Raw genomic sequence first — 25,371 nt, 5'->3', positions numbered from 1 at the left:
AATTCTTTTAATCTCTGTTTTCATACTGTTTATCACAAATACAGAAACTTGTTCTATGGTCAAGAATCCATAGTTATGGACAAATTACATACGATCAGCTTAAGAACAAGGAAAACAAAAGGCATGTTAGAATACATAGTAGCTAAATTAGAAAGGAAAAAAAAATCACATTCACTTGAGCTGTTGCACTACAACAGAAAAAGAGATTAAGACAATGAAATAACATATGAAGATACTGATGAACATAGTCTGATAGCTCAGGGTGCACGCTGCCTTAGAGACAGGAATATGACTACTCATAATACAGGGAACTGAGTAACATCCTGGCTTGTTTCCCAAGATGTGCATTTCATCGATATCTCTACTTAACTTGGATCATGTTTAAACTTTTTTTTTGTGTGTGGTGGTGGTTTGTTGTTTTTTGTGTGTTGTAACCTAAGTGCAGTCTCTTAGACATTCTGTGAATATATACGGCAGCTACAAAGAGATGCAAATGTGAGTGCTGTCAGTATAAAGGTTGGTGTCTGAGCTCATGGCATCTTACTAATTCTCAGTGTTTTTGTAAATATAGTATAAAAAAGGCACAAGATGGATCCCTTGTGGCATATGATATGTAGTAAGACCTTCGGGAAAGAAATAGCCACTCCTTATTTCATGGGAACGCGTAGGCACAGAAGAAAACATTTTGGCTTCTAGACACTTTCTCCTGCTATCTTGAAGCCACTCTAGAATGCAGGCATGATAATTGTTGCATTAGGACAAATCTTAATTTGTTATTAAAGACAATAACCAAGGACTCTCAAAATTAATTTTTGTGCACTTGTAGGCTTTTATTTTATACAAGAATTTCATTAACAGGTTAAGTTATGATTGCTCAATACCTCCATAAATCACCAATCCAAAACCATGCATTAGACATATAAACCCATTCTATACATTTGGAGGCTTTGCTGTCTTCATGTTTCCGTCCTTTCGCCTCTTCCACACACAAGTAAACTTCTTTTTTCTCTTTTTAGCAACTCTGTGACTTCTGTCACTCAAGACAGAAGTTCACTGTTTCATCCCTGTATTCCCTCTAGCTTTCTGCCATAGTTCTGTCTACTTCGGGTGGTAAATTCAGTGCAACCTCCAACATATTCGGCTTATAGAGGTGACTGGATAGGGCATTCACAAATCACTATATCCAAGGTCAAGACACTCAAAGCAACAAAACCTTTGCAAGCTCAGCTAAACATTACATTCAGTTCCAAGTCTGCCAGCTGTCACTCTGTATGTGTCTTCTACTCTAAACCAGATTTTGAGTAGCAAATAAAAAAAGCTGGAACAAAATGAAAAGGAAGTTCTGAAATGAAGAACAGGCAAAAAGTTCAGGTTATGCTAGGCTACATCTGTCTGCAGCCTCAAAAACTGCAACATAAGTAGTCAAGGAATCCATTTAACATTACATATATTCGAAAATTCTTCTCAACTACAGAATAAAGGATCATTACAAACATCTACGTATAAACATGAATATGGTTGACTATGAAATTAAATGAAATGTGAAATTTATGCTTACTAATTAAATATTTCATATAATATCCTCTTAGAAGATTCTACAAGCCAAATTCTTCTCCCTTTGATGGTAATGGGCGTTCTGCCTATTCACTGCATTAGAAGCCTAAAACAGCAAAGAATTTTATCTGTTCAGTTCTTGTGTTAACTTAGCTTTAAAATACTGTAATTTCTTAAATCGCTTATATTATACATATATAGTTAGAGAAGTTTAACTGAGCAAATTATCCCAAGAGCAACTGATGTCTGGTTATTCAATGTTGAATAAGGATACAACAAACACAAAAATGGTTTATATTTAATTATATCCATTACAGCTACACTTCAACATACCTGAAGTATTTTTATAATATTAAAGTATATTTAATATTAAATATAATATTAAAGTATATTTAATATTTGAATGAAAATAGGTTTCATCCCCTTTCTAAAAACCAGCTCACAAATGGCTAACCTCCTGCACATCAGCAATACTTACTCTACTCAGTTTTGTGAAACTCTACATAGCATTTCTTGTAAACCTACATTTGTGAAAATACTTATGTATTGTAGACTTCCACAAACTTGAAGACAGTTTGTTGATTGAGAAAAGAGAAAATCACCCTTTCAGTATCTGAAAAAACAGAACACAAAGAAGGGGTTGCTCTAACAAACAAGGCTGCATGCAGTGCAGAGACTTCCGCAGACAAAGCACAGCTGCTGCTCTTTGCAATGAGGGATTAGCAGTCTAGGTCAAAGGAAAAAAAGCCTCTCTGTAGCTAAGTGAGCAAACTGCAGAATGCATCCTCAGCATGGATGAGAAAGGGCCATCTAACCAGCTTGCAAATTGTGTAGAAGCTTCTGGGAACAGAAACAAAACCAGCAACAATTCTTTGACAGAACACAAAAATGATTCTGGTGAAAAGCAGCGATACTCCTGTTGGAGGACTGAGGTTGCAGTGACCTTTCAGTTATTTTAAAATTATATTTCCCCTTTTCCCTTCTGTGTGCTCATAAATATAAGCATTTTTTCTTCACAGCAGAACCCACATGCTATCTGTGGGTCATTAACAATAACATCTGGAAATAACTAGCCGAGAGATAACAGAAAAAGCTTTTAATTGTCTTTCATAAGAACAGCCCCCTCCCTCTCTTTTTTTTTTATTTTTAATTTTAAAACACAGATACTCAAGTCTCTTTCAACCTTCATACAACTGAGTCAATACATTTTGGCTTTAAACATTTTTGGCTTCCAGTTTTTTGGCAGTTCGGTTGAATGAAATATAAGCCAATATTTGAGGAAAAAGAATTACTGATGTTCTGATCAAGTGCTAGATATACTTTTTATTCTAAATCATTCCCACTTCAGCCACTTTTCATACAGGAAAAAAGAAGTCATCTTCTAAACTGAGACAAGTCACTTGAATGTACCAGTGTGAATGTATTTTTAACCTGGCTTTTGTTTAAGAATGAAACACCAAAATCGTTACTAGCAGTTAGGCTGGTGTCCAAACTGGCAAATGAATCACATGCTACAGGTAGCATGAGATCTATTGCAGTTTGTGGTATTGCAGAAATAAAAGTCGTTAGAATTACTTAAGCTAGAAGTATCAAAAAGTTGTAGTGTTCAGAAAACCAAGAGCTTTTCTTCCTTTCCCTGTCAAAGGAAACCAAATAAAATTTAATCAACTGAGAACTCAATCAAAAGTAAGAAGGTGTAACATCATTAACTTTAACAAAGTCACACTTCCTTGCTGGTACAAGTTTAATAAACCTTATTTGAGACGCTGATTTACACAACACCCAAGTAATTGCCATTATCACAAAGGCCTTTTTCAGTGACGCTGCGCCTGCAGCTTATGACAGATGGGGAATTTCCCAAGAGCTGTGCTCAGGCTCATCAGAGCACTCCTTAACATCTGTACAAGTTCCCTAAATTCTTGTGGGAGTCATTTATATGTGTACTTGTCCAGCCTGACAGACTGCGGGCATGACTGCTGGCCCTTTGTTACAAGTAATATGCAGTGAGAAAAAACATTATACCATTGCATCAGAACAACAAACCTTAATGTAAGCATGCAAGCTAACAGATTTTGTAGCCTGCAAATTGGCATTGATGGTCAAAAAAAACTGCTATCCACTATGGTCAAAAAGTGATTCTCAGTGTGCTTATTAAAACACAGAATTAGATTTAGAAAAGTTTTAATTAAAGTTTTGAAAATTAACATAAAAGTAGAAATTTGTGATGTTAAAAATATATGGAGATGTATATTCCAAAAGTGTTTCCAAGGAACTGTTTACTTCCATATTCTCACAGCATTAGATGAATTAGAAACTATGTCAATACATTGTTACTTACACAGCCAAGAAGTCGACATTTAATTTCTGTTTCTAAAATAAAGGATAGCACTAATATACACTTTTATGGACTGAACATACATCAGTCCATATACTTTTATGAAGTACATTTGAAAATGGCATGATTTGAAAACTGCATCAACAATTCAGAAAAAAAAAACTAACCTGGGCTCTTTTTGTCCCTAATACTGTATTTTAAAATTACGTAAGAAAAAAATTGGTTCCATCCTATTTTAAAGCTTCAAATTAATAGTGGCACTTCAGTCATTTTTAAATTCAAGGTTATCATCCCCAGAAATATGTAGATGATAAAAGCAGAAATAATGAAGAGTGCTGAGGCCTATGAGACTTACTGAGAACCTCAGAATCGGAGGTGTGTTTAGACTTAGGTGTCTTCAGACATTCTTCAGCATTTTATGTGGCTGCTTAAGTCCAACCAGAAGCAGATACGCCATTTCTTCTTCCAAGAGCTTTTCTATTACCTCAACTGTACAGCTCTGTAAAGGACATAAGGCATAGCTTCTCTGTTCCTGGTGGCAATTGGAATGATTTTTAGAAACAAGCATCTGTTGGCACTATTTAAAAACACCATAAAATCCCACTGTAGTTTACAAGAGCATTTTAATTCTCATTTACTCTGGACTATGAAAATAAATATCAATTAGATTTTAAAAGCTTCACGACTTTTGTGTTGAAGTACACAGAAATAATGAGGGCTTTTGGAACCCAGTCCCGCACACCCAGTTCGTGCTGCTGCTTCTTTAATACAGGCTCAAAAGCAAGCATCAGAAAACACCTAAATGGAGGAGGTGCTGACAGACTGAAAACTTTAATTGAGACTCCTTTCCCACAGTCCCTCCTACACAAAGCTACAGAGTTTAAAGATTTTCACAGCTTCTAAGTGTAAGAAACATTTCTTTTTCCTTTGACCTTGTTTAATCCCTGATAGCGTCTATTAAAACAGAAGATTTCACATAAAGTAGCTTTTGAGCCAAACACAGCCTTTATTCCTGCTGTGCCAGGTAGCTAATATACTACAGCTGCACCTCAGCTTCCAATGCCTTTGGAAGTGAGAGCCAAACTGTGTTAAGATACTACTTGTGTTTAGCACATATTAGCACTGGCCAGTATGTGCAGTTGAAAGCTTTTTTTTCTTCCTTAGTAATGAAGTGGTGGGAAACATCCCTTACTCAGTATTAAAAATGAGCATCTCCCATGGAGCTGAGAACAGCCAGTGAGAGGAGCTTGCCCAGAAGCAGGTAACTTCTGTGCCAACTTCTACTCTGTCCTAGCTACACGTTTCCAAATCTTTTTTTTTTTTAAACACAACTGCTGGGAGATGCATTCTGTATCTATGCCTCTCTTCTGTGTCAACACACAATTGTGTCTGGTACTCCCCAGCACTGACCCTTAACCTGGTATGCCTTTGTAGCATTTAAGAAGTGATTAAAACTCTCAACTGAAAGCAATTTCCATTCTAAAAGATTTTTTTAGGAAATGATTTGAACAACCTTCTCTCTAAGAATATCATACAACAAAATGAAAGAGTTGTCCAAAAACCATGGAGTAACAACAACAATTCATACAAGTAATGGAAAAAAAAAAGAATTCTGGCAATGAAGTTTTAAGCTTTACTAGTAAAACCAGGGTGGCCAGTTTCCCCAACTCCACCCTCCTTTCCAATTACTTATGTCAAGTAATATTCAAAGTCAAATACAAATCTGACATTCAACCCAACTAGTGTTTCAACTCACCTGGACCTCTGTCTTTGAATTCACAGGGTGTGTACCATTTTCTTTACATAAAAGGAGACTGCGTGGGAAGTACATGACAAGAGCATCGTGGGAAAGCCCAGAGTCACAAATGACATGGCTCCTCCTGGAAACCCATCTGGAAAGTCTGAGTAATTGCTGGATGTCCCCAGTTACTCATTCACATTCAGTCAAATTTCAGGAATATCTGATTTATTCCCAGTACTACAAATTACCTCAACTAATGCAAGTCAACTTGCTTATTCGTGGCTTTTTCAAAGCATGCATTTTATAAGAAGCACATTTTTCAAATTCCTGGGTTTTAATGCATGTTCTCTCTAACTGCATTTTTTTAAAATATGACAATGAAATAAGTATTTTACTTCAGAGAGTTTCCTTACTTACACTACATCCTAAGGCTGAGACCTAGCACTTACGACAACCTCAGCAGAAAACCTCCAAGCTTCCCTGAGCCACTTTAGACAGATACAGCTATTCTGCGATTACTTTGAATTCTAGAATTCCATTTCTCCAAAATCCTTCGTTACCTTTCATAAACAGTCAATTCTCAGAATAAGTTTATCCTACCAAACGGAGTAATGCATTCTTCCCCCCACATACATACCTAACAATTCATATTCTTTAATTTAGTTTTCCCAGCAAAATCATTACCAGTATTTTGATAACCCTCCACATATTTAAAAAGCTTTGGTAGGGCACCTTTATGCACTCCTCCTTTCCTAAAAATAACAACAACCTAAGGACCGTCCTCCTTTTTGTAGTGCTTTCCTTTGCTTTCTTTCAGGAAGTGTTGCTAAGGAAACAGACCATCATCTACCATTAGGTCCACAGGTCTAGCAAGGTTTTCTCAGAAATAATAAGCTAACAATTACAAAACCAATACATTTTTAATAAAGAAAAAAATAAGGCAAAATTACTATTTCCCCACACACATAACGTGCAAGAAGCATACTTACTAAGGCATGCTCCTTCTCCCTCCACAACAACATTATTTCATTTTTATTTCTTAATGAAATAAGGAGAAACATTTAACCCGTCATTAAAGCAAAAGGTTTTTTCCCACAATTTCTAGAGCCAGTATGGTATTTAGCTTTGTCCTTTTGGAAAAAAAGGCAGGAGACAGTTCTGGTAAGCAACAGTTCCCTGAAATAAAGACCAGGCACTGTATGCACAAAATCATTTACAGACCTACTTACTGAATTGACTCACATAGAATAACTAAGCATGGCTCAATAAATTCAAATTTGTGTACTTCACTTGGCATTTCTGCTATTGTGAGTTTACATCATAATCCATTTTACTATTAAACAATTATATTCCACTATGACACATCCGAGGATTTACCCAAATTAAAGTGGTGTTATTTGCAAAATTCACGTCTACAATAGTTCAGCAACAACTTTTTATGGTCTAAGATGAGATTTAGAAATACGAACAGCTCCACGTTTCAGTAAAACCTAACCTCTATACAGATAATGCAGCAGGCAAAACATGAGTCTGTATAGCATTGTTACAATAATATTGCCTGAATTTCATTAAGGTAGTCAGACATCATTTAAAAATTAAGGTGCCAATACATCATATTTTCATTTCATATCTCACTAGAAGCAGCGGATCATACTTAAACTATGCATTTAACTAAGCATTTTGGATAATAATAAGGGGGGTTAAGGCTATTAATAAATACCTCTGGAGGTCAACCCCACCATATATGTGTATAACCCCACCATTTATTTATATATACACACACACACACATATATATATATAAATAATAGTTTGTAAAGGAAAGTTTACAGCTGAACTTTCTTAATATACTTTGACCCAGTTCTGACTTAGGAGTTTAAGACAATTCTATTAAGTCAGCTGCAATTTCCATAAAGATTATAAAAAAAAGAATGTTAACACCATGCACCTTATCTTTACTAACACTACAAATGTTCAGACCACCTCTGGGCCACCTATGCTCTTATATTAACATCTCGAATGCAAAGTTAAAATTTCAAAAGATAATCAGAAGGGAACACAAAGGTAAATTTACGGGCGAGCCAAAAGAAAACATAAAATAACAATCAAAACCTGACGAAGTTTCTACAGAATAAAAGATTAACTTGCCTCCCTAAAAAGAAAAAGAAAAGAAAAAAGGTTTAATTACTAAAAAGGATCTTTTAACAGCTTGCTTATGGAAAGGCTTGTAAGCTAAAAGCTTATCTAGTTTTATGCAACCGCATCAGTCCAATAAAAGAGATTATATCTCTGTATACATCCTACCTCAACACATGCACTAGAACAACCTGATTAAATTGCTTTTAGACTCCAGTTTTGGAAACTTAAGGAATCAATTTTCTTACAAAAATGATATCTAACTATACTTGACAAAGATCACCTTAAGTACTTCTCCCCCCCCATTACTGATTTTAATTGGAACGTACTCATTTGTGATAGAATTTCTCTTCCATTTCCTGCACTTTGTTTTCTGTATGTGAGGGGAAAGATGGAAGAAACAGCATGTGGCTCAAGTGTGACAACCACTGAGGACTTAAAAATAGAACTCATTTAAGCCTGTAAGGAAAGGGGAAAAATCACAGCTACCTTTGCAAATCATTTACACACAAAGGTAAAAAAAAAAAAGGCACAATACAGGCCAGCAGACCTCAAATTTAGTGATGAGTAAAAGCACCTAGTAAAACACAACCATCTCAACTATTTTGTATTTTGGCAATTGACTCAGCTGACAAATCCTGTGGCCACAAAACAAAATACCTTAAGATGCCCTATCTTTAGCCCTTGTACTTCATCTCTGAGTTATGATGGAAGATGTTTTTGGAATTAATCTAGTAAAAATTAGTTTAAGTTCATGTATTTCCTTGATACGGCCTCTTGTTTCCCCAGGTACAGCCCCACCTTCTCTGAACCAGCTAGTCCTTCCTTCAGAGAAATCATAGTACATGGTCATAGTGGCTACAAATTTCTAAATCTCTTTCAGACATGGCTTTTGTCCGTATCATGGCAACATCCTCAATTACCAAACTTTCAGTGGGCTTCACAGTATAGATTAGCAGAGAAACAGTCCTACAACTCCTTTAGTATCCTTGAACTTCCATTAGGGCCAGACACCTGAGGTTTAAGTATCAGCTCGGTACCTCACTTCATTACCTCCCCAGGAACATCAGATGCTCTGAAATTACTCCTCAGTGCAGACTTGCTAAGACTGTCACTCAGTGAGGGATATGATGGCATGAGTGAAAGACATGTGCTGCAACTACCCGAGGAGCCTCAGCTGCCTGTATCCTCATTGGTTCAAATGGATTTGACAGCATGTATACCAGGTTTATTAAAGCTGAGTGGATTTCATAGGTTGCACCCCCACTAAAAACTTAACTAAATGGGGTCATGCGGGGTAAGTGGGATTTAGGAGTTACAAATTCCAAATGTATATTGCCACTGGCTCCTCATATGCTTAATGGGAGGCACTGGCTATCCATCCACTCAACTAGACACAGAGCTATGTTACCGCACCTCTCCCTAAGAATATTTTCTCATCTTGAGATTCTCCATCTGTTGCTGGTCATCCTATAGCAGCAGCACAGCCTGTGCCCCCTGCCTCATTAAGATAACCTTGAAAACTCAGAGGCAACCAACAGATGCTAGAAATTCCATCTACCAGCCAGCTTCCCTGTTGCACACCTGCTTTTCATAGAAACATAAACGAAAAGGAAGCAACAGAAGCACCATTATGCTTCCTGGCTTTGATGTTGAACATACAAGAATAGCACAACACTGGTGAGTTCAGGCTGAGAAGACTTGACATCGCTCTGCAGAGTTCAACTCTGAAAGTGACAGCGTAAGCTTTGCCTCGCAATTATCAGGCATTTTGCATTGACTGACACCAGACACAGAGCAGTAATAGTATTAAAAAGGTTGACTTTCAGAAGCTGTCTACTATAAATCAATACCACAGCCTGCGAAGTATTATCAATGGGCAACACAGAAGCAACAATGCGCTCTGAAACGTTACGTGAAATGCTATTGGCAAGAATTAGTTCAGACTGACTTCTGTGAACAGGGAAGGTCACAACAGAAATGTCAAACATATATAATGCCCCCGCACACCGCCCACTCCCCACGTTCAAAAATTACAGTCAGCAACACAACGATGCTTTGCCCTGGGCCAGCAGCAATGACTATCCTCATCCGTAGCAGCATCGCCCAATAGCCAGGGCTTTGTGAAGTTAGTGCTGGGTCGTGCAGGCAGATAGAGGGAAGGTCAGATGAGACTATGATTAGTAAAAACAAACAGGAATTAAACAGAAATTAATCTAGGCTCAACAGAGAGGGGAGATGCCCTGTCTGTACAAATACTTGCCTCTAATCTTCACTAAATAAGGCCAACATCTATTTCAATGTGATCGGTCATTCAATTTTGGTTTTTATTTTATCCCTTAAACACGCTTGCCGTACTGTAGTCTTGTAGTTGGATATTTAGCTTTCCTGGGTGGGACAGGCAGAAGGGGACAGAGTTTTTCATGGAGAGAAGGCAGGCGATATAGCAGCAGCAAGGACTGACTCCTGAAATTGCTGATAAATACTGGGCAATAGAAGTCTAGTCACTAGTACTGAACCGGTCACCAGTAGTCATGTACACTCTACACCCAAATTCAATTAAGAGAAAGTTGGGCTGCAGGTTTCATTGCCTTCAATCTTAAACTTCTCATCCCAAGCTTCCCTCTTTGTTTGCATTTCTTGACCAACCACATCTATGGAAGCGAGGCTGAATGTCTGAAGGTAGCCATAATTCTCAGGTGGAACACACAACAAAAAGACTGATTACATCATACAGTCAGTAAAGACAGGTCTATGCTAGTTAAGAATGGTGACTTACATATTACTTGAAAATTTAAATCCAGTTTTCAGCCATTATGCTAATCCACTTAAGGCTTGCACCCCTGTAGTTTCGTTTCATTGCTTTCTTCTATGACATGAGATTTGTGTGTCATATAATCCATATAATCAGTCTCTCTTTATTTGCCTCTTCTCTACTATTTTCTTCCCCATATATATACATAGGGAGGGAAATATATATATATATACATATATATATATATATATGTACACACACACATTTATATGGGGAAGGAAAAAAATATATATACAAATACCAGCCTTGACAGGGTAAAAATTGTTAAAACTTAAATGATACAACTACACTTGTTAGATCTAAGTGTGAAGTATGACTTCCAATTATATGAAATGTCTGGAAAAAATAACTAAAATGTATAAAATAAATGAAACCATTTCATTCAGTATCTCAGGTGTAAAAGAGCAGGAGTTTAAAACTTCGGTGCCAAAATTTAAGTATTTTTAAGTATTACTGCTGAACAGAACACACAAGAAAGTAGTTTATCAACCTGTTATGAAAATCTGTGGTAACCTGCTTCCAAGTTCAGTGTATTTTCTTGAAGGAGCTGGAAAACACAAGGTATTTTTCATAATCTGGATTGGTTTACCTTTATGCATTCAGATGGGATATTCACACATTCAGTCTAAAGAACTATTTTGCCCATTATAAACTTCTTACATCCTAATTTAAATATGCAATACGATGAAACATTTATGAAAAAGGATATATTTTATTCAACTAACCTCTTAGTAAAATTATGTTGAAGTCACTAACTCTGAATCTATATTTTCATAATGTTCTGCAAAGGATTTTAATAAGATACTTCCTTCCCGTGTCACTGATATAACTGCAGAGAAAATTGAATTCTAAGATTTTATTAGGAATACAGCACTAGCATTTTAACTATGGGTATTCTCATCCCTCCTCACAACTTAGGCAGATGCATCCAATTAATGATGAATCATTCTACATAAATTTCCTGTTTAGAATGTACTAGCATACCAGCATAACAACCTACAGAGCTCAAAATGGGGAAAAGAAACATACTAGGTCACAATTCTTCACAGTTTTTGTATACAGACCAAAAAAAGGTTTTCTAAATGTGTGTTTGTCCTTGTCCCAAGAAGGAAATTGTTCACCTCAGACAAATAATCATTGTTATTTGAAAGAAGTTATACTGCTATACACAGGTAGAGGTGCATACACTACACACTGTACACAATATACAATTAGAGATCACTACTAGGATCAAGGAAATTCTGATTTATTGGGATTCTAAGCACTATTCAGTATATTGGTAATAAAATCTTGCCTGATGTGAACTGGCCACAATTCCATGTAGGGTGCTGAAAAAGGTAAGAACGAACTAGACAGACAACTTGGTTCTTTTCAGCAATGCTGTATCAGAGTAACTGAAGAAAAGTGCCTTTCAGTGTTAAAGTAAAATAAAGTCAGAAGAATATCTGCCTGTATCCTCGACTGAAAATTTTGGTCAAGTTCCACTTTCTGAAAGGGAGAGCCCATTCATACTACCTACTTTACTGATTAATTTTGCCACCCCTGAAGAAGTTTTTGTTTACTTTCAGGAATTGCTGTATCTTCTGCAAGAGCCTACTGCCCACATACTATTGGATCAAGTTACAGTGTCCTGGTTTCTGATACCTCCAGGCAAGGCTTGTGGAGCTCCAAACTCCAGAAGTTCACAGGCATTTCAAAGCTGCTTCTGTTATTCCTCAAACGCTCTCTGCTGGAAGCCCTGTAGCTGGAATTACTAATGCCATGAAGGAAACTGCTCCAGGTATCCCTATCTATTTTTTTTAAATAATGACTGAGATAAAAGAACAGGGTTTTTTTAGTAAATTCAAATAGGAACTTTACACTTCAGCAGTCATTTCTGAGTTCTTTCGTTTTTACTTGTTTTGTTGTTGTCTTCTTTTTGTTTGTTTGTTTTTAAAAACAAGAGGAAATATTTTTGATGCAATCCATGTGAAAAAGGCTCCACATAGAAGGTAATAAAATCCTATATGCCACAAAATAGCATAACATTTTACTTGCAACAATTTTAGAAAAAGAGGTTGGTATGTAGTTTCATTTCTCTTCTCTTGAATATTACTGAATTATTCTCTGGATAGCCTGGTATAACCTTCCAAAGAATGTGGCCATTACTTAAATACTGCACTGAAAATATTTGAGTCCCCTTTACTTTTGCATCACTTCTCATATATTATGACTTCAGATTTTAGAATTAAAATGATGCAATGGGAATCTTTTAAGCATTTATTAAAATTATGCAAGAGTACAGCACTATTTGATTTGTGACAATGGATAATCTATTAGCAATACTGCTGTTTGCATACATCATACAATTGCAAGGATTTCAAACAGCTACTTTTCAGCTTGAAGTGTGAGAATTCCATTCTGGTAAGAGATATCTGATACATTTCCATTTCCTCATTCTTATATTTTATCATTTTGTAAAACTATTTTTTGGCTATCACCTCCTTCCTAGTTTTTGAGGGAAATTTTCTGTACAAGCTCACTGTTCTGGATTGGGCACTGTGAAGAATGAAAAGCATTCTATTGCAGGGGGCTGGAGGAGCCCCCCTCCAGTCTGGCTCACTAATGTTTAAGATTATAAGACATTTAACCTTCAACAGAGGAGTTGCTTTGAGTTTAAGCTTCTTCTCACTGACCATTTTGATTGCTGAGGTTTTAAAAGACACAAGCAAATATTCCACAGCACAGAATAAAGGTACCTAGGTCTTTGAGAAGTTTATACGGAACTCCAGCAGTTGATTCCTTCAAGCTGAGTAGAGAGAAGCAAAAAATGAACAGCTTGTAACAAACTAGTGAGACGTGTAAGAAAGAACATTCCCCATATTAATCTTACTTAATACTGGGATTGACATGATGCTTTAACAGCAAAGAGGAAGATCCCATAATAGAGGAAAGCCTCCAATCTAAACTGATCTGGAGGCACCACTTATTTTAAGTGATGATAATTTTAGAGGTCTTTACATGCCTGATTATAGTTTCTATTTTAAAGCACCATAAACAGTCTATTATAACTGAGTGGACAAAATTCCATTGATTCTTTAGAAAATAAACTTAAAGTAGAAAGCTTGCTACTAGCTCTAGTGATAAACTGATTAGTTTTCACTCTATGCAAAGAAAATGGAACAATATTAAGGTGAATGAATTTAGGTTTATATCAAAAAAAATGAAGGATTATGCCGCCAGGGAGTGAAGGATTATCATCACTTACCTCCCTCATCCAGAAGCTTCCCACTCAGGGGCTGGGATGTATCTGAAGAGTAACATGTAATGGAAATTTGTAGCATTAAATTAACTGCAGCTGATTGGAAGCACCTGATGGAGAAGAGGTGAGAATACCTGCTGTTTTAGAAGCGTGAATAGGATAATCCCAAAATCTGACTTTCTGGTCTTCTGCCCTCACATTAACTATTAAGCTTAAAATTTGTCTGAGCACTGGGAAAAAAAAAAAATACTACAACAGTCAGTTACAATAAGCTACTGGAGAGTAGTTTTCTAAACCAGTAAAAATAATACAAAGGATCAAGTTATAGTTTAAATGAAACCATAATCCCATGGCATCAGTAGTCAAATAACCAGACAATGATGTTTAGCATCAAAGGGAGATAGAAGTTTTCATTGATCAGTACAGTGACACAGCCAAAAAAAAAAAAAACAAACCAAAACACACCTATCAACTCCCCAGTAGAGTATTTAAATACTTAAGTCAAGGCTGCAGGAAACAAAATCTTACCTAGTAAGCGTGTACTCCCTGAGTCCTGAATGCAGGTTCATGGCGGAAAAAGTACCTATGCATCCACGCAATCGTTTATCTCGACCAATCTTCCACGTTACAAACAGTGGGCTGTTTTAGGGAAGAGAAGAAAAAAAAAAGACATGATCACATAAGCAATATTGACAGTCAGTATGGAATTTCAGCAACTGTGCTCTTCCTTTTTGAGCAAGGGGAAGCCAAATGTCTAAAGTAACTGTATCTGAGGGGGGCACAGCATTTAGAAATGTACTTTGCCATTCTTTTGCCTGCTATAGAGACGTTGCTCACATAAAGTAGCAGGAAGTAAGACTAGTAGAATACTTAATAGCCAGAACGAAATTCTGCTTGGTAGCACACACAATACACTCAATGTCTTGCACTGTTACCAGTTAGCCTTCTCTTGAGAATGGGAAAAGCCTCTCCTTAGACATCTATAAATAAAGAACCTTTAACAGAAGAGAAGAATACCCGTGACACATTAACTAGCCCTCCACCTGAACACACTTTTGTCTTTAACACTGTGGACAAGAAACTACCAGAAATCCTTGGAAGACACGCAAGTTTAGGAACACTCTCCAAACTTAAAGGACTACCTGAACAAAGGATATTCTTTCCATGAATCCCACGTCACCTACAGTCAGCATTTAAGAATCTCATAAACAAACAGGAGTAGAGCAAAACCTCTAGTAAGCTGTATACATTACCATAATATGTGTGACCATTGCAAAGAAGTATTTCTGTTAACAAACAGTTTTGTATTAATCCAGAAACTAAGTGAAAAAGGAATCAGTCAACTTTCTGGGACCAAAGTTTTCATTATATTTCTGTAGCATTGTATCAATACACAAACATCAGAAAGCTACACAAACATGAATTTCTCAAGGAATTGCACACAGCTCCTGGATAAGCAGTCCTCTCAGCTCTAAGATTTGTAATCCTGAGATAAACAGGTGTGTATAGAGAAGAAAAGCATATGAACATACATGTACACAAAATCTCTCTCTATATATGTTTTCCAGAAAGTAGACAAATCAAAGTGAATTACACAAACACACCTGCGCTTTCTCTTACTAGTAGGCTTAAGAATACTGAAATGACTTCTTATTTTTTGACACAGTACTCTTGATCACAAGTAGGGCCATGTTTCTGCAGAACAAACACCTGCCTTCAGCCCCTTCCCCTTAAATCTGGTTTTAGTTTTTGTGAGAAGGCTTTTCAGGCATAAACATGCATCACTTATGGTATGAAGGCCAGAGCCATGCTGCACAAAGGCTGACAGAAGCAAGGTGCACTACTGACATTTAGAACACCTGCAACCATCTCAGACACTTAAGGATGCTTGACTCTCTCCAAACCTACCTGATTAGGCACTGCTCACCAGCATTTTGTGCATGTACAAGCCACCATGCTGAATATGCCTTGTTTCTCTTTATAGCTTTTTTCTCTCCATAGTGTCCTTACTGTACAGCCCACAGTCATTGCTATGAAGATCAAGATGTCTAACATGAGTTAATCTATCTCAGGCTAGCATCTGAGAAGAGGAGATTACAAAGCAAATGTAATTACCATGTGTGCCTTTAAGGAGGGGAGCAGATCCAGAAGCACAGATAGATTAAAAAAAGACAAGTTGACTACATCCAAAAAAAAAAGAAAAATAATCTTTGTCTGTTACTACTATCAGTGGCAAGTAATGAGCAAGATTAACAACACTGAACTATAAATCAGCCTTTGGTAATTATGTCTTGTCTGACTCCTTTTCAATGACCAGTAAAAAAAACAACAACAAAAAAGTTTCTCTGTAGTTTGTGAAACATAGAACCTCCTTTTCCAGCCATGCTAAGTTTCTTACATTATACCAAGGCTAAGAGCTTTAATATCTGAGAAGCTCAGTCACTGCACAACTGCGTCAATCACTGGACAGTGAGACCCAGACAGATGTAACTGTACTGGAGGCATACACATATGGACGTGTGTGTCATTGGACTCCCACTTCATTCCATAGCGCATACTCCCTTTTCTCCTTTCATCCCATTCGCTTTCTCTGGTGTGGCACAAGGTCTTCATCACATGGCAGGGAGAACACACACACATGCCTCTCAATCTCTGCTGCACCAGTGCAGCAGCATCCGGTCCTTTCAGAACTTTCCCAAGCACATTATTGCCTGCTGGTAGAGCAACTTCCGCCTTTATTTGATTAAACTGGGCAAGTTCCCTTCTTTCAAGGACAATGAAGGGAAGAGGAAGCTTGAGGCGTATCTTTCTTTTGGATTTACTTTTATTTCTTGTGGCTTTTTTTTTTTTTTTTGAGAATGAAACAAAAAAACACAGGACTTGATGACCCTTGTGGGCCCCTTCCAACTTGGAGTGCTCTATGATTCTCTGATAAAAAAAAAAAAAGAGCATAAAGCCCAGAGGGACTCCTACCTCCCATTTAGCGTAACACAGAATGTAACACTATGACTTCTCCACTCAGATCATCAAGCAGCACTTGACTAACATTTTCAAGAAATGTATCCCAGTTCACCTAAATGGTACCAACAAAATTAGTAGATTGCTATGGTACTGAACAAGCCTTTTTCCCACTTCAGAGAAGCAAGCCTCAGTAGGATTCAAATTGGACCTCAGGATTATTCTCTTGACCTTTATCTTTGGATTATGAGATTTATTACTTGTAATATACTTAGCAGTGCTATAATTCAGAGAAACATACATGCATTTACTTTCTTGTCAAAATGGAATTCCTTCTAGGATAGCCTCATTACTGCTACTTTAAAAGGACAAAATATCAGAAAATGTGCTGAGACCACCAAATGAATGTCAAATAGATTGTTGAAACATTTGCATGTGCTGAGACCACCAAATGAATGTCAAATAGATTGTTGAAACATTTGCATGTGCTTTGAAGGTTCTTGTCAACGAATACAAAAAGAAAAAGTAAAGGTTATATAGCTGTATATTTGTACTACTACTAGTAACATGAACATACAAATCATACTAAATTTAAACCTCTATCCATTGGCTAAACAAACCATCACTGGTAGCTAGCTACACATGCTAAACAACACAAAAATCTGACTTGAGATATTTTTCCAATATTTCAGTTGCTGCTTCCCCCAGTCATGCCTCCCTGTTCCGCAAGAGCTACTAAAGGTGTCAGCATGTCTGCATGTAAGATTTAAGCCTACTGAACAGAACTACTTTTCCTAATTACCTTCACAGACATCTTCAAAGCATAATATGGACCAAAGGTTCAGAGAAGTCAGTGACCCAAGAGGATTTTAACTCTTAAAATTCACGAAATAAGGCCAAAAGAGACCTTCAGGGCTCCTGCTATCATAAGGAATAATTACATTATATAATTTTGTTCATAAATGATCTATATTCTTTATCTTAAAAAGGTCAAGAAATAATGGGACAAAAAACCCAAAATGAAAAATTAGAAATTTGCCTTGAAACATCATTGAAGTTCAAGACCTCTGAAAATACTCCAATTTCCTGCCAAAACATATTCCCTGTCAGCTCGTACCTAGCTATTCTTGTACTAGCCTTGTCCTTTAGCTTAAGGAGTTCAATTCCCTTCCTGGTTATTATTCCCTGAAGCATTTACAGAAAGAACATATCAGCCTTCACCGTGCTGAGCTAAAGAGGTCACGTTCATTCAGTTTCCCCTTAAGCGGGTTCTTCCCATTCTGACCATCACAGCTCTCTACACCTTTTTCCAGTTTCAATTCACCATCTTGAAGATCACTGTCCAGAACTGTATTACAGAGGAGGGAGGGTCTTTTACCCACATTAGTGCTTCCATCTCTGAACTAGAAACACTGACTACTACATTTTAGGATCTAGTCTCACAGCCTAATACACATCCAAGTCTGTCATTCACAACCTTACAAAGCATTTCTGTTCTTACACTAAACAAAGACAACAGAAAACCTGCTCATAGAAACAGACAAGCTATGCAAAGAATGTCTTTCTTTTTAGTAGCGTTCTTCTGCTTTTTATTGGCATCCTTGGTTTCAGCTGTTTGCCTCTTTTCTTCAAGCCTCCACTGCTCTTCTTGTGTTTTAAAGCCAGTAAAAATCCACAAATAAACTTGCCATTTAGCAGCCTCAGATCCCTCAGATCTCAGGTTTGCAGTACAGTGCCAAACTCCAGATATCAACATCAAGAACAGCTGAGTAAATATGTAACTTTTCAACTTGAAAAAAACACTTATTTTCCTCTTATCTCTTTTTTTTTTTTTTTTTTTTTTTTTATGAGCAACATCTTGTTAGACCTGAAATGAAAGTCTGCACCTCCAGGCACTTGAAAGAAAAACAACAGAAGTGAAAAACTTCAGTAAAAGCAGAAGAGGATGCAGACGTGATACTCAGGAGTCCCTTTCATCCAGCCACGTAGGATATGCATCACATGCTGGAGATCTGGGTTGTCTTTTTGCCTAAAGAAGTTGGAGCCCACATATCCCACATGAATGCTAGAGTACATCGGGGTGGAACGCTCTCGCCTTTCTGGCTCAGGATCCCTCCCTCCCTCATACGAATTTTTTGGTTGTGTTTTTTTTCGAAACATTCATTAAAACAGATGCTGCACTTGCCTGCGAGGGCTCTAACAATCAGCTTCATGTCATCCTCTTACTCAATTCAGGGCGAAGCATCTTATTAAAAAGCAAAACAGCTCTGGGCTTGGGAGTGAGCCCTCTTGAACCAAGAGACTTGGAAACGTCCTTGTCTGATGGGTTACCCAGCTTCTCACCACAGTGCCAGCTACCTCTGACATACCCTCCTGCCAGAGCTAACAACAGAAGTCAGGCAAAGCACCCTGAACACCCAGTACCTGAAAACTGGTGGAAGAGGCTTCAGAGTGTACAGAGGCAGAAGAGACCAAACCTAGACTCTAAGAAAATTCTGTAAATGTCCTAATTGTTCCTCTTTCATAAGGCTCTTTATTTTGTGTTTGGGGGTGTAGACACTGAAAAAATATTTCCATCTAAAGCTGCTTACTGGTGTCAGCAAACTCACAAGTGACCTGGAGATGATAAAACTTTCCATCCAGCCATTGCCTAATTTACTATTTATTGAAAAGTCTTGCCCAGCTCTAATCTAAATAGATCTTGCAAAGCAGACAACTGTTTCAATTATTTGCTGTGGGCTGCTATACCAGCTGATGGTATATTGTTTTTCCCCTACTTTCAGTTGGGAAACTGAATTAAAGAGACAGTTGCAACACCATAAAAGCTTAAAGTAATACTGCCTTTTTTTTTTTTTTAAATATAAAATTGCAGTCATCAGAAGGGCCATACACAACTGTAATAAGAAAGAGATGTCATCTCCTTGATGGACTAAAACATATACATGTATCCAATATCCTACTTATCCTAACCACTGACCTGAGAGGCTAGCCAGAAAACGTGTGGCTGAAGCACAAGAGCATGGGTCACCCAGAGTCCTGCCCCATGTGTCACTTCAGCTACTTTTACACCTTTTTCGTTAATGAAGAAACTGGGACAGCCCCGTACTTCAGTTGACCATTGATCTGTTACAACTTGTAGAGAACTTATGAACCATACATGAAGGTTACAAGGTTTAAACCTATATAAATATCAAAAGAAAGCATCAAAGTATTCTCTTATATACCATGCTTACCCAATGCCCCAAGCATATTTCTCGTTAATGTTTCACAATAAAAATCCCCTAAAAAAATTAGTGACCTACTTGCTATGATATGTTACTGAAAATACTTCAACTGAAAGTAAAAGCGTGCAAGCTATTTTAGTAATCAGCTATCACAGTCAGTCAGCATGCTGGCACTGTGTAGTTAGCACTGTTAAAAATACATTATTTTAATATAAAGCAACACTGGATACAAGCTGACTTTTATTTACCAGTAGTTTTAATAGAAAAGGGAAGGGATTCTTTAATTTGGAAGGTGGAAGAGGCAAAAAGCATGAATACGTGGGTCTCTTCTTGTACCATTAGAAGCAGTATGAAAAGTTTCTCCTCTTTGTTATGGATAGGCAGAAAAAGAAGGGGGGGGAAGGAAGGAAGGAAAAAGGGGGGAAAGGAAAGGTAACAAATCAAAAATATTTCTCTACCTTTATGAAAGTTGAGTGAGGACTTATCTTTTTTTATTTCACTTGAAGATTCTCAAGTAATAGAAAACTCATAGGACTTGGAAGTGAAAAGAATTTAACTTCATGAGCTGAGAACTCATGGTATTTAGACAGACATTTTAATAATAGCTATTTAACCTATCAACTTTTGTAACAAGGAAGGGAATAAAGTCTTTACAGGTCTAGTATTACTGACATCCAAGGCTGTAGGATCAGACACTTAAAAATTCAGAATAGTGATCCCTTTGTGGGACCAGAGTGCTTCTAATCAGCTCCAAGCACAGCACTCCCAAGAAGTACTCTAAACAAGCGAAGTTGCAAAGGCAGTGGTTTCCTTTCTGTTTCACAAAAGTGAAAAAGTGAACAATTCCTGAATTCTAGACATTTGATTTTTTTTTTTAAGTTAAAACTTTTTCTGTCTTATTCAGAATCACACTAAAACTGACAAGAATGCTGAACAGTCATGTAATAATGTTTCAAACTAGAACAAAAAGACAAAGTCTATCATCAGAACAGTCAGTTGAGATCCCTCGCACAACCAATGCCTTATTCAGAATCACACAAAGCAGTCTCCCTACTCACCGATGCAATCTAAGCTTTGTTATTCTCCAGGCTTTGGCATTTCCACATGCCACAATTCAATGAACTAATTCACATTACTCAATATAAGAGAATATAGCTTAATAATGAAGGAGGTGGGTGCATGCACACTGATAGCTTTATCAAGGGCATCTGCACATACGCTTCAAGGCACGGGGAGGGTAGATATGTTGAAAGTATCTAGTTTGTGATGAAAGGGAAAACTTGATGGATGATATTATGGAGCTAGACAATGACAACAAAAACCTGGTGGGCGCCTTTCTGGAAGAGAATCATAAAAGTACACAGTGTGCTCCAAGGACATTTTGGCTTACCAGACCTATGCTGGAAGAAATCTGGTAAGACACAAGAAAGTCAAGGAAGCTCTTCCAGCATGCTGGTGGCTCCTTTCCTTCCTATTCTTTTGTTGTTGTTTGTTTTTAAACTCAGAGGGTGTGGAAAACAAATTGAGAAGACCTAGATTTCATTCTAATAATTTCCTCACTATCTCTTCCCACTTGGAAAAAAAATCTGAAGTGAGAGTGACCATGAAAAGACAAGAGTTCAGGAGCCTTCAAAGGGGAAGAAGGGAGAATGGTAAAGAACAAACAAACAAAACCACCACAACCCACATCACCTATAATTGTTGGACCAATACAGCTAATACCAGCCAGGAAAAAAAAAAAAAAAAAAAAGTTGGCTAGAATAGGAAAAGACACCGTTCAAGCAAATTAGATTGTTTTTAAATACCTCGGACCAGCTAAATACAGCTAAGCTTTAACTTTAAAGTAACTGAAGCAATCCCAGAACTAAAATAGTTGTCTTCGAGAATGTGTAATCAAGGGATGAGATGCCAGGACACAGCAAGAGAGAAAATTTAAAACCTAGAGAAGACAAAAAAAGTGATACTTCTTCTTTGGCTGTGTGAATTTTAGGATGCTTTTGTTTATTTCAGCAAAATGAGCTCTGATTCCTAGAAAAATACTGAAAGAAAAATTCCTACAAAACAAGAAAATACACTTGTCAAGTTTGGCTGTTATCCATTTCATGCCAAAACAAACTTGCCTTCTCTAACAGGCCTTGCCTTAAAGGGAGAATTAAAACGTATTTTGATTTTAGTATGGCTTTTTGACACTGTCTTTTAAGTAAGATAGCTAAACATGGTCCAGATGACTCATCTACAAAACAGGGTCAAAACCGTGCACCAGTGGAGTTCACCATCAAAACAGAGCTCTTTACCAAGCTGTGCTCTACAGAAACATATCCTGCATTTGGTATTGCTCGTGTCTTGTCTTAGTCAATGCTTTCATCAAGCGTCTGAGTGATTGGAAAGAATGCACTTAATAAACTTGCACCACAAGGACACACGCTGCAAAAATTAAGATCTTGTCACACTGAAGACCTGTATGGCAAGAGAAAGAAGGGAACGCTACAGAACATGATTTAACAAGTGAAGTTTTACATTCAGACGGGAATAATACAATTAACAATAGGAATAGATAACGTAGCAACTAGTGAACTTAGAGCACTTCTAACATTGAACATTGGGCCTGTATAGGAGGTCAAATGGGAAATCACAGAATCACAGAATATCCTGGGTTGGAAGGGACCCACAAGGATCATCGAGTCTAACCCCTGGCTCCACACAGAAATCAGACCCTGTGTCTGAGAGCATTGTCCAAATGCTCCTTGAGCTCTGGCAGCTTGGTGCTGTGACCACGTCCCTGGGGAGCCTGTCCCAGTGCCCAACCACCTCTGGGTGCAGAACCTTTCCCTAACACCCAGCCTGACCCTCCCCTGTCCCAGCCCCATGCCATTCCGTCGGGTCCTGTCGCTGTCCCCAGAGAGCAGAGCTCAGCGCCTGCCCCTCCGCTCCCCTCGTGAGGGAGCTGCAGGCCACCATGAGGCCTCCCCTCGGCCTGCTCTGCTCGGGGCTGAACAATCCAAGGGACCTCAGCTGCTCCTCACACGTCTTCCCCTCCAGACCCTTCACCATCTTTGTAGCCCTCCTTTAGAGGCTCTCTAATAGTTTTAAGGTGAGGGTGAACCACCACAAACAAAAGCAGCAAGGCACTGATAAGGCCCAAGCCATCAGAAAGGACAAGGTTTTGGAATAACACTCCAAGAAAGGCGTTGACTAAGAGAAGCATCTAGAAGAGCCACCAGAGATCTGCTAGCTGTGAGCTAGGAAGAGATGGAAAAGACTGGGGTTTAGGCTAAGGAAGAAGAGTCTAAGTAGACATCTAAGAGCTATCAAATACGAAAAAGGCTTTTTGCAAAGGCAATGAAAACAATCTGTTCCCTATATCCTTGTTGGATAGTTCCAGAAGCGAAAGGATTCAATTATGGCAGGAAAAATTCAAGGTAGGTATTAACTTTAAAAATCTTAACGCTAAGAAACATGATTTCTGGGATTGACTGCCTAGAAAGATATGCAAGTGCCACCATCAGTGTATCTTAAAGGCCTTCACAAACAGACCACTGTCAGGAATACTGTAAATATATTTGATTCTGCCCTGTAATAAGAGACTAGACCAAATTCCTCCTGATGTTTACTGCAGACTCATTTTTTGATTCTGTATGATGCAACCTAAAATAGCAAAGGGACAATTCACACATGAAACTCTCTTTTAAATTGTGGGACAGATGACTGTCCTTACAAACCTCCAGGATCAAAACCAAAACATACAAGAAAAAGCACTTTCATCTTGAAAGCTTCTGCCCATTTATTTCTATGTAGTGGTATTACAGAAATGAACAGAGATATGAGTAACATTATCCATATTCTAAAGATCAGAAACCATTGTATTGCTTAAAACAATACAACTGAGTAGCTTCAGCGAGGTTCAAGGTACTATTCAAGGCTTCCTTCATAGCTAAGCTCTTTCTGAATCAAGAATAGGAACCAGTTTCCTCAGCACTTTGAACTACAAACTCAAAGTAGGCTCTAACTTGAAAAATTGAAGAAGTCCATGGATATCTTTCCTATCCTGAACACCAATATAAAAGCCCCTCAAAGGGTAATTTTTGTCCCTTTTTTCCCCTAGAATTAACACGCCTTAAAGACTTGTATAGTTTCTCCTTCGGCCCAGTTAGCCTAGATGCAAACTAAAAGCTAGTTTTTCCACTACAGTGCTACTTAACACATATTTTGACATGAGATTAAAAAACAACAGAACACTACTTGCTTGACTACTTTTACACAATAGGAAAAAGAATTAGCTGCTGAGTAAAGTGTCTGAAATCCATTATTCTGCCTGTGCCCAGTTATAGACACACACACACACACACTTTACCAGAATAATCATCTCCTCTAGCAAAATTCCAAAAGACTGGGACACGTCTGAAAAAACATTTCCCCTAACAGGAGGTAATTTAGTCTGTGCTAACATGCTTCTTCCTCCTGGGGAAATACACTGAGATTCTTAAAAACAGACTATGCTGCATTAGTCCCTCAACACACTCAGTCAACGAAGAAGGTTCTTTATTGCCAAAACACAATGATCCAAAGACAAACATCACAACATACCAGCTTCAGATGATAGATGCAAGTTTCTACTTTAAAAACCTATAGAATTACTGAAAAAGTTAAAGTACTTCTGAGAGCACAGCATATTCTTTCAGTCATTGTCAGCACTGAATGCTTAAATTAGCAACTCTTTACACTACTGTGCTTCAGAAAATCATTTGGAGATTTCTTTACCCATATAATGGATTTCACAGATTTGGTGGTTTTCCTGAAATCATTACATGCCCCAGAGAGATCAGCCTTGCAATCAAAACTTGAACTGCTAGGTGTGAATTTGTTAGCAAGTTCTGCTTATCTAAGCAGCTAATCTTAAGGAGGGTCAGCAAGCAGCTACTATTTTAAGAAAATCTAGTTTAAACAACAGCATAATCAGGGTTAAAAATAAAGATGAGCGCTTCATGGCAGGTCATTTTCTAAAGTGAACCTACAAGACCATAATTAAAGTTGCATTCAATTTATTAAAATTGAAATGATTTCACCAACTTAAATTAAAAATAGAAAAAGATTGATAGAAATTCACATATACAATCAGGTGATGTGTTTGTTCATTCAGCTGAACGAACAGTGCTGTTGTTTTTGTATGCTACCATTATACAAATTGAGGCAATATGGGCAGCACTCCAAAAAAGAAAAAGGTACAAGTAACAACTTATGGGGTGGGGAGGCATGGAGAACATTTACGTATGTCCAAATGGACAACTCTCCATCAGACACTACTACATAGTGACAGAGTAAGTCTTTTGCACCTTTTCCCTCCAGCTCTCATAAGACAATCCACCAACTT

The 25,371-nt window shown here is 37.6% G+C and overlaps 2 protein-coding genes across 3 annotated transcripts in view; one reads left to right on the top strand and one right to left on the bottom strand.

The window, feature by feature from the left end:
- Positions 1–25,371, bottom strand: part of AMMECR1 (AMMECR nuclear protein 1) — an 81,795-nt gene that overhangs the window by 30,425 nt on the left and 25,999 nt on the right. Inside the window, exon 2 of the mRNA XM_040572582.1 lies at positions 14,350–14,460. Coding sequence (XP_040428516.1) covers positions 14,350–14,460 — 111 coding nt within the window. The remainder of the gene's footprint in view (positions 1–14,349; positions 14,461–25,371) is intronic.
- The window catches only part of TMEM164 (transmembrane protein 164), a 114,434-nt gene that overhangs the window by 80,971 nt on the left and 8,092 nt on the right, over positions 1–25,371 (top strand). The window contains exons 7-8 of one of the 2 annotated variants that reach the window (XM_040572585.1): positions 12,149–12,360; positions 18,631–19,211. In XM_040572585.1, coding sequence (XP_040428519.1) covers positions 12,149–12,337 — 189 coding nt within the window. In that variant the 3' untranslated portion in view covers positions 12,338–12,360; positions 18,631–19,211. Of the gene's footprint in view, positions 1–12,148; positions 12,361–18,630; positions 19,212–25,371 lie in introns of those variants that run through there. The other variant, XM_040572584.1, reaches the window with a different exon arrangement.

This window comes from Cygnus olor, chromosome 13 (genome assembly GCF_009769625.2).
Source record: "Cygnus olor isolate bCygOlo1 chromosome 13, bCygOlo1.pri.v2, whole genome shotgun sequence".
In the NCBI taxonomy this organism is placed as follows: Eukaryota; Metazoa; Chordata; class Aves; order Anseriformes; family Anatidae; genus Cygnus; species Cygnus olor.
Note: the sequence above shows the minus strand (reverse complement) of the source record. Positions and strands in the feature narration are given on the sequence as shown.